This window comes from Scyliorhinus canicula, chromosome 15 (genome assembly GCF_902713615.1).
Source record: "Scyliorhinus canicula chromosome 15, sScyCan1.1, whole genome shotgun sequence".
Taxonomy (NCBI): Eukaryota; Metazoa; Chordata; class Chondrichthyes; order Carcharhiniformes; family Scyliorhinidae; genus Scyliorhinus; species Scyliorhinus canicula.
The window spans coordinates 65,742,150-65,751,611 of NC_052160.1; the positions used below are offsets into that span (position 1 = coordinate 65,742,150).

General features: G+C 44.9%; 1 protein-coding gene across 1 annotated transcript in view; it reads right to left on the reverse strand.

Moving 5' to 3' along the window:
- Positions 1-9,168, reverse strand: part of LOC119978265 (probable cytosolic oligopeptidase A) — a 75,660-nt gene extending 66,492 nt beyond the window's left edge. Inside the window, exons 1-2 of the mRNA XM_038819753.1 lie at positions 8,646-9,168; positions 2,328-2,503 (exon numbers count right to left, since the gene is read on the reverse strand). Of these exons, the coding sequence (XP_038675681.1) occupies positions 2,328-2,503; positions 8,646-8,728 (259 nt within the window). The 5' untranslated portion in view covers positions 8,729-9,168. The remainder of the gene's footprint in view (positions 1-2,327; positions 2,504-8,645) is intronic.
- Between the last annotated feature and the right edge of the window lie 294 nt (positions 9,169-9,462).

Sequence of the window (9,462 nt, forward strand, 5' to 3'; positions counted from 1 at the left end):
TACAGTGCCACAGAACAGACTTGTGAAAAAAGTTCTAACCCATGGAATAAAAGGGACAGTATCAATGTGGATTTAAAAAATGGCTGGGTAATAGGAAAAAGTGAGTAATGGTTAAAGGATGTTTTGGGGCTGGAGGAAGGTTTGTAGTGAAGTTCCACAGGGGTCGGTATTGACATTGTTGCTTTTCTTGATGATATAGGTTAATGATCTAGATCTTGGTGTGCAGGGAACAATTTCAAAGTTCACAGATGAATCAAAACTTGGATTTATTATAATCTGCGGGAAGGACAATGTAGAATTTCAAAAGGACATGGACAAGTTTTTGGAACCGAAAGACAGCTGCCAGATGAAGTTCAATGCGGAGAAGTGTGAGGTGATTCATTTTCATAGGAAGAACATGGAGAGACTATATAAATTCAGGGGTACAATTCTAAAGGCACACAGGAGCAGAGGGACCTGGGTGTATATGTGCATAAGTTGTTAAAGGTGGCAAGACAGGTGGAGAGAGCAGTTATAATGATAATAATCTTTATTGTCACAAGTAGGCTTACATTAACACTGCAATGAAGTTACTGTGAAAAGCCCCTAGTTGCCACATTCCAGCAACTGTTCTGGTACACATGGGGAGAATTCGGAATGTCCAAATTACCTCATAGCACGTCTTTCGGGACTTGTGGAAGGAAACCGGAGCACTCGGAGGAAACCCACGCAAACGCGGGGAGAACATGCAGACTCCGCACAGACAGTGACCCAAGCCAGAATCAAAATCGGATAAAGCATATAGTATTCTGGCAGAGAGTACAAGAGCAAGGAGGTTATGCTGAACTTGTGCAGGACAGTAGCTTTCTATGGTTCTATGGAGTACAGTTCTGGGCACTACACTTTAGGAATGATGTGAATACATTGGAGAGAGTGCAGAAGAGGTTTACAAAAATGGTTCCAGGGATGAGAAACTTCAGTTATGATAGATTGGAGAGGTTGGGACTGTTCTCATTGGAGAGGAGAAGGCCAAGAGGAGATTTGATAGAGATGTTCAACATCATGAGGGGCTGGACAGAGTGGGTAGGGTGAAGCTGAACCCCTTGTAAAATAATTGAGAATGCGAGGACACAGAATTAAAGTGATTTGTTAAAGAAGCAAATGCTATGTGAGAAAAACTTTTTCACGCAAGTGGTTTGGGTCTAGAATGCATTGCCTGGAAGTGTGATAGAGGCATGTTCAATTGAGGCATTGAAGAGGGCATTAGATGATTATTTGAATAGAAACATTGTGCAGGGTAAGGCAGGAGAATGGCACTAAATCATAATGCTCATTCAGAGAGCCGGTGCAGACACAATGGGCCAAATGGCCTCCTTCTGCATCGTAACAATTGCGTGATTCTGTGATTCTCATGCTTAACCAGATTGAAGTTCATTTGCCAATTATACACTCATTCGGTCTTCCTGTAGCCATGATCTTGTTGAATGGTGGACTTGAGGGATGTATGGCCAATGTTACTGTTCCTCACATTCTTATGTTTTTGACAGGCCTCAGCTGTATTAACAATATACTAAATCTGGTGCCACCTGAAAATGTTCACATTTTACTTCCAATAGCCTAATCCAGCTTTGATAAAGAGTGATCCAGGCTCGAAACGTTGGCTCCCTTCTCTCTCCACAGGTGCTGTCAGACCTGCTGAGATTGTCCAGTATTTTCTGGTTTTGTTTGAGCCTAATCCACTAGTTGATCTAAATAGTTAACAAGAGTGGTCCCAGCATTGATCATTGTGGAACATCACGTCCCACTTTTTTGCCACTCTGAGTAACTACCTTTAGTCCCTACTCTGTATTTTTTTTGGTTTTGTAGCTTAGATTTTAATTATAATGCACCATCTACAGTATCTACATTATCTACAATGCCGCACCTTATGGAGGACATTTTAAAAATCTAAATACATTACACGACTGCATTACCTTTGTTTACCCGTTCCATGACTTCTTCAAATAATTCAAAAAGGTTTGCCCAGCTTGACATTCCCTTTTTAAATTTGTGCCAACTGTTTGAGTGCAGTAAGATACCACAAAGCAATAAGATCATGAGATCATCTGTTTCAATGCTGTTGGTTGAAAGATAAATATTGGCTAAGGTATCGGGGAGAATGCCACTGCTCTTCTTCTTGGGATCTTTCATGTCCCTCTGAGAGGCCAGATGTGACTTTGATTTAATGTTTCACCTGAATGCTGATATCTCTGGCAGTCCCAGTGCAACGTTCCCTCGGTTCTGTACTGGACTGTCAGTCTAAATATGAATCACATAATCTGTTCACATTGCCTAAAAGAACTGCTTACCAGATGCTTCCAAGTCCCTTTCCAGCTCTTGTAGTCCCTTAGCAAATTCCTCAACCACCTGTTTGATCCCAGGCACTATATGTTCTGTAGTAATAGCAGAGAATCGTGGCAGTCCTTTATTGTCAAGTAAAGGATTATTTGCTTTGCTTCTTTGTACCTTTGCTGCTATGGAACATCTGTCAATATGGAAATGTTACAATAACAAGCAGAGCATTATAACTGTGTTATCTGCAGCAGTCCAGACAGATAATATAGGTATAGAAATCTCAATTTCCATTTCATTTCTAAACAGAGAAAGACAGCAGTGATTAAGAGATGTTGATTCAAACTGGAGGGAAGTTTACAATGTTAGGTATTAGGATCCCTGGTCCTTCTGACAAATATTAATGATGAGGACTTGGTGCGCAAGGACAATTTAAAAGTATGCCAATAACACAAATCTTGGAAGGGCAGTAAACGGCAAAGATCACAGTAGCAGATTTCAGGTGGACTCTGACAGACTTGGTGAGATGGGTAAATGAAATAGGATGAAATTTGACATAAAATGTGAATGGATGATTGCGAAGAGGCAGTATATAAATGATTTTGTACAATTCTATTTCTTTAAAATATTTTTATTAACATTTACCAATTTATAAAATCCAAAATATCAAAAAAAGCATAAATCAACCATAAGAACAGAAACATAAAACAGCCCCTTTCACAAAACCTAATTCTGCACCCCCTGGTCACCTCCCCCCACCCCCTCTTAACAAGTAATGGTGAGCAATTCCTCTAAATAAATAATAAAAGACTGCCATCTCCCCTCGAACCCCTCGATTGCTCGCCTCACGGTGTACTTAACTTTCTCTAGGTACAAGAACTTCATCAGATCCCCCAGCCACATCAAGGCCCTGGGAAGGATGGAGACCTCCACACAGGCAGTGCCTCTGGGCAATCAGCGAGGCGAAGGCCAGGATATCAGCCCCCGTGCCCATACGCAGCTGCGGCGAGTCGGACGCCCTGGATATAGCCATTAAAGGACATGGCTCCAGCTCAATCATCAGAATCGCCAACATGGTGCTAAAGGAGGAGATCCAAAACCTTATGAGTTTAGGACAAGACCAGAACATGTGCGCATGAATAGCTGGACCTCCAGAACAGAACACACACTTGTTCTCCACCCCTGCGAAGAAGTGACTCATTCTGAACTTGGTCAGGTGCGTCCTAAAAACCACCTTAAGTTGGATCAAACCAAGCCTCGCATTCGTGGACATGGAGTTTATCCTGCCAGGGGCCTCACACCAAACCTCATTATCCAATATGAGCCCAATTTCTCGTCCCACCTAGCCTCAACCCCCTCCATTGACACCGAGCCTTCGAAGAAAATCTGTCCATAAATACCAGAGTGCCCCCTTCCTGACCCCACGAGAGAAAGGACCCTTTCCATTAGAGATGTTGGCGGCACCACAGGGAATGTCAGGAAAATTCTTCTCGTAAAATTGCAAAATTGGATATATCCGAATGAATTTGAACCAGAGAGCCCAAACTTTTCCGTCAATTCCTCTAGACTGGAAAATCGCCCCTTCAGGAACAAATCGGCTACTCTCTCCAGCCTCTTCCCTTCCCACTCCCCGAACGTAGCATTTAATTTCACCGGCTCAAACAGATGATTGGCACAGTTGGGGGACAGCTTTGTAACTGACCCCAGTTCAAAATGCTGCCAAAATTGTCTCCATATCTTCAAAGTGGAAACAACTGGATTTGACGAATACTTTGTTGGTGAGAATAAGAGTGAGACCATCACTAATGTCCCAGACTAGACCCCCGATATGACCTCGATTCTATCTGCATCCACGCAGCTCCTGGATCACCACACCAACCCAGCACCGTCTCCGCATTAGCTGCTCAGTATTAAAATATCAGGTTCGACAACACAAAGCCCCCTGACTGTCTATCCCTTTGAAGGACTGCCCTATGAATCCTTGACGTCTTGCCCGCCCAAATAAAGGATGATATCAACTTCTGGACCCTCCCAAAAACAGATTTAGGAAGGCAGACACTGGAAAAAGAACAAAAGTTGTGGCAAAATGTTCACCTTGATCGACTAGACCCTGTTGTGTTATGCTTCTTCGTGTAGCACAAGTTGCTTCCTTGATGCATGCTTTGACAAAACAATGTCCAGACTTTGTAATGAGTCCAATATGTTTATTGAACTATTAACACAGTTCTTAAATGAGTTTGACTCTCCTGCTAATCTAAATGTAGTAACTCAGTCTAACTAAACCAGTCTGCTCTAAGCCACGTGCTGAGTGTGATGCTTCTGATCAACCCTGATGATCAATCTCTAGATGTCTGTCTGTGGAAAGAGGCTAAGCATGGGTGCCCTATCCTTTTATATGGGTTGTGAAGTGCCCCCTTATGGTAGTGCTACCTCTGGGTGTCTTGACTGCTCATTGGTTGTGTCCTATTCTAAGTGTTTATTAGCTGCATGTTTGCATATCATGACATCTCCGGTGCTCCCTCTAGTGTTTACTTAGTTGTAGTGTATTTACATTAATCCCTTGTGTATATACGAATACGCCCGCTAAGGTCAGGAAAAAGTTATCCCACCTTGCAGGTTGGTCTTGACTCTACTTACCAGGCTAGTATAATTCAGTTTACAAAGTCGGGCCCAATCTCGAGCCACTCAGATCCCCAAATATTTATAGCTGGAACCAGCCATGCAAAATGGAAGCACCCCCAAATTGGCTCTCCTCCTTGGTGGTTTATTCAGAAAACACTCACGCTTTTCCAGATTTAATTATGTCTGGAAAAAGAGCCAAAGCACGTCAGTTGTTCCATTATATCACACACAATGGGGACCAGATGTGTCAAGTAAAAGGTCATCAGCATCCAGGGAAATCCTATGCTCCACCACTCCCCTAATTATCCCCTTCCACTTACCCAACACCCTCAAAGCGATGGCAAAGATTTTATCGCCAATGCAAACAAGAGGGGGGAAATAGGGCATCCCAGTCTCATTCCCCTATGTAATTGAAAGTACCCCAAGCTCATAGTGTTGCTGTGGACACTGGCCATGGGCGCTTTACACAATAGGCGTAGCCGTCATACAAATTCGGGTTCCAACTTGAACCTCTCCAAATCCACAAAAAGATACCCTTATTCTACCCTTTCAAATGCCTTTTCGTCATGTAACGAGATGATTACCTTGGAGTAAGGCCCATCAGATGGAGAAAGAACCACATTTAGCAATCGTCACACATTGGGCGATAATTGCCGGCCCTTAACGAATCTCGTCTGATCTTCCCCAATTGCCTTAGGAAGATCTCCCCCCCCCCTTCCCCCTAGCAGCTGATGGTAACAAACTCTTTAAAATTAAGTAACAGACTCCATCGCTTGTTGAATCCCTCCATCGCCTCCCTCAAGGTAAACGTAACCTTCTCCAATTACAGGAACTCCATCAGGTGCCAAGCCATACTGAGGCACAGGGCGGAGAGGCTGACCTCCACCCCACCAGGACCAGCGAGGCAAAAGCCAAAACATCTGCCCCCGCTCCCATCTGCGAGGTTGAGGCATTCACCCTCTGTAAAACCTCATACCACAACCCCTCCTCCAATGTCACCCCTAGCATCTCCTCCCACCTGGCCTTAACCCCTCCAGCGACATCGTATCCTCCTCCCAAAATCCTCCCATAAATTGTCGAGATGACCCCGCCTTCCAACCCCATCACTGACAACACCCCCTCGAACGAGGAGGGAGGTGTCACTGGAAATGTCAGGAAACCTTCCTTGCAAAGTCCCGCATCTGCATGTACCTAAGTGCTTCCCCCCGCGGCATCCCAACCCAAACATCTGTCAACTCCTCCAAACTCGAAGCCGCCCTCCCAAAAATAGGTCCTTCATTTCCATCACCCCTCACTCCTCCCATTCCCAAAATCTAGCATCCAGTCTGGCCGGTCAAACACAGGATTCTCTCGAACCGTCATCAGCTTCAACTCTGCCCCTAACTTAAAATGCTGCCGAAAAATTTATCCATTTCTTCAGCGTGGCCACAACCACCGGATCATCTGAATATTTCTCTGGGGCAAACGGGAGCGGCACCGTTGCCAGCGCCTGCAACTCCGACCCCCCACAAGAGCCTGCCTCCAACCTCACCAACATCATCTCCGGATCTCTACTTCAGCCCCGCACTTTCTCAGCGTTTGATGCTCAATAATAACAATCAGATTCGGAAAACCAAACCCCCCCAAATGTCGTCCTCTCTGAAGCACCGTTTTCTGAATCCTCGTCACCTTAATAATAATAATACTCTTTTATTGTTTCAAGTATGAAGTTACTTTGAAAGCCCCCAGTCGCCACATTCCGGCACCTGTCCGGGTAAGCTGGTACGGGAATTGAACCCACGCTGCTGGCCTTGTTCTGCATTACAAACCAGCTGTCTAGCCCACTGAGCACCTTAGCCACCCAAACAAATGATAAAATCAACCGTTCAATCCCCAGAAAAAACGCCTTCTGCAAGAAGACGGGCAAGCACTGGAATAAAAATAAAAACCGTCGCAAGATATTCATCTTTACTGCCTACACCCGGCCTGCCAATGATAGGGGGAGGCTGTCCCACCTCAACAAATCTGCCTGAACCCTACCCAACAGCCTTGTAAAATTCAATTTACGGAGCTGGACCCACCTACACCATACCTGAAGTGAGTAGTCGCCACACAAAGTGGCAATCCCTCATGCCAGCTCCCTCCTCTGGAGTGGGAATCAAAAAACACTCGCTCAATGTCAAATTCAACGTATATCCGAAAAAAGCCCTAAATCGCCTGATCAGCTGCATTATATCCACCACTGTGGGTCCAAGGTTAAAAATATACAACAAAAGGTCGTCAGCATACAGGAACACCTTATGCTCCACCACCTCCCCCCCCCCCCCCCCCCCCCCCCCCCCCCCCCCCCCCCGGGCCTCCCTATCCCCCTCCACTTATCCAAGCTCCTCAGCGCAATGACTGAGGGCTCTATCGCCAACGCAAACAAAAGAGGGTATATGGGACAACCCTGCCTCGTTCCTTCATGAAGCTGAAAATATCCCAAGTTCATCTCATTTGTACGAACACTCGCCTTCGCTTCCTTATACAATTTGACCCACGCCACAAACATAGGCCCAATCCAAACCGCTCCAACACAGCAAACAAATAACTCCACTCTACTCGGTCAAATACAGCTCCACAACCACCTCCAACTCCCCCCCTTCTGTTGGGGGGAGCCCCACATTTAACAAGCGCAACACATTCGAGGACAACCACATACTCTTTGTCATGCAGAATCAAAACGTTAGCTCCCTTCTCCCATTCTCTCTCTCTCCACAGATGCTGTCAGACCTGCTGAGATTGCCCAGTATATTCTGTTTTTGTTTCCAATTCCAGCATCTGCAATAATTTGCCGTTACTTTACATCCACTGTACTATTAGAGAGGGAGTTTCAGGATTTTGACCCAGCGACAGTGAAGGAACGGCCAATATAATTATAAATCAAGACAGAAATCCACAACATCAAGGCCAGAATATGTGCGAGAAGCAAGTTCCCAATCACAAGCATTGGATGTTTGCCATCACACCTAGCTCTTCTATTGCACTTTTCCGAACAGCTCAAAAGCAGCACAATGGTTAGCACTGTTGCTTCAGAGCGCCAGGGTCCCAGGTTCGATTCCCGGCTTGGGTCACTGTCTGTCATTCTCCCCGTGTCTGCATGGGTTTCCTCCAGGTGCTCCGGTTTCCTCCTACAGGTCCCGAAAGACGTGCTGTTAGGTGAATTGGACATTCTGAATTCTCCCTCTGTGTACCCGAACAGGCGCCAGAATGTGGCGACTAGGGGATTTTCACAGTAGCTTGATTGCAGTGTAAATGTAAGCCTACTTGTGACACTAATACAGATTATTATTAAAAGTGAAGGGAAGTAACGGAATGACACTGTTCAGGAAAACAAGGAAAAGGGGAAGGGGAGGAAGGAGGATGCAGAGGTAACATTGTTGTTGACAGTGATCATAGAATTGGAGAGACCACAAGAGATAAAGGGATGTGGGGACAGTTGTGAGTATTATGTATTAAGGGAGATGTTATTGGGAATAGCTTGGTAGCATTTTTCAGACATCAGTCTGGAATTCTCTCTCACATCATTGTCAATGGGGCAAGATTCCACATGAGATCATTTTCTTTTGTTGACCTCCGCTCACTATTCACTTCCAGTAGGTTTCTTTGTCCACACTAGATTGACCTGTAGCTATTTAATTGTTAACTCTTATTAACTTTTAACTTAAAATAAAAGACAAGACAATACAGAATACCTTTCCAAAGATGTAAACATCCATTTGCATAGTAGGAGTAGCATCAGTGTTTGGAGACAGCAGCTGCATGAAATGTAACACATCCCATTAGTCTTGGCTAATATTTGGTTTGTATTGCTATTGGTTCAAATCAAACTTTTATAAGGTTTTTACAGAAAGAAGCCTGTAATAAACATCTTGTATATTCATTATCAATGCGGTATCAACAGTAGCTTCTCATTATGAATGAAAGGAACAATGAACAAACAATGTCCATGTTCACAGATGGTGATGTTCTGGAACCTTCTCAGATTTGAAAGATTGCCTCTTTGATGTGAGCCGAGGTGTTCCATTGTCAATTATTACATCACACCTTTTATTTCTCTTTGGGGGCACAGTTCCGAGCAGTGTCTTACTTAAGTATCCTACTTTGGAGAGAACGTGGACTCATAGAATCCTTACAGTACAGAAAGAGGCCATTCGGCCCATCGGGTCTGTACTGACCCTCTGAAAGAGCAGCCCACCTAGCACCACTCCCCCGTAATCTCACCTGACCGTTGGACATGAAGGGACAATTTTGCATGGCAAATCCACCTGAACCTGGACGTCTTTGGACTGTGGGAGGAAAAGGAAGCACCCGGAGGAAACCCACGCAGATACGGGGAGAAAGTGCAGACTCCACACAGACTGTCATCCAAGGTCGGAATCAAACCAGGGACCCTGGAGCTGTGAGGCAGCAGTGCTAACCACTGAGCCACCATCTGCCCTGGTGGCATAGTGGTAATGCCACTGGATTAGTAGTCTCGAGGCCCAGGTTAATTCTTTGGGAACACAGGTT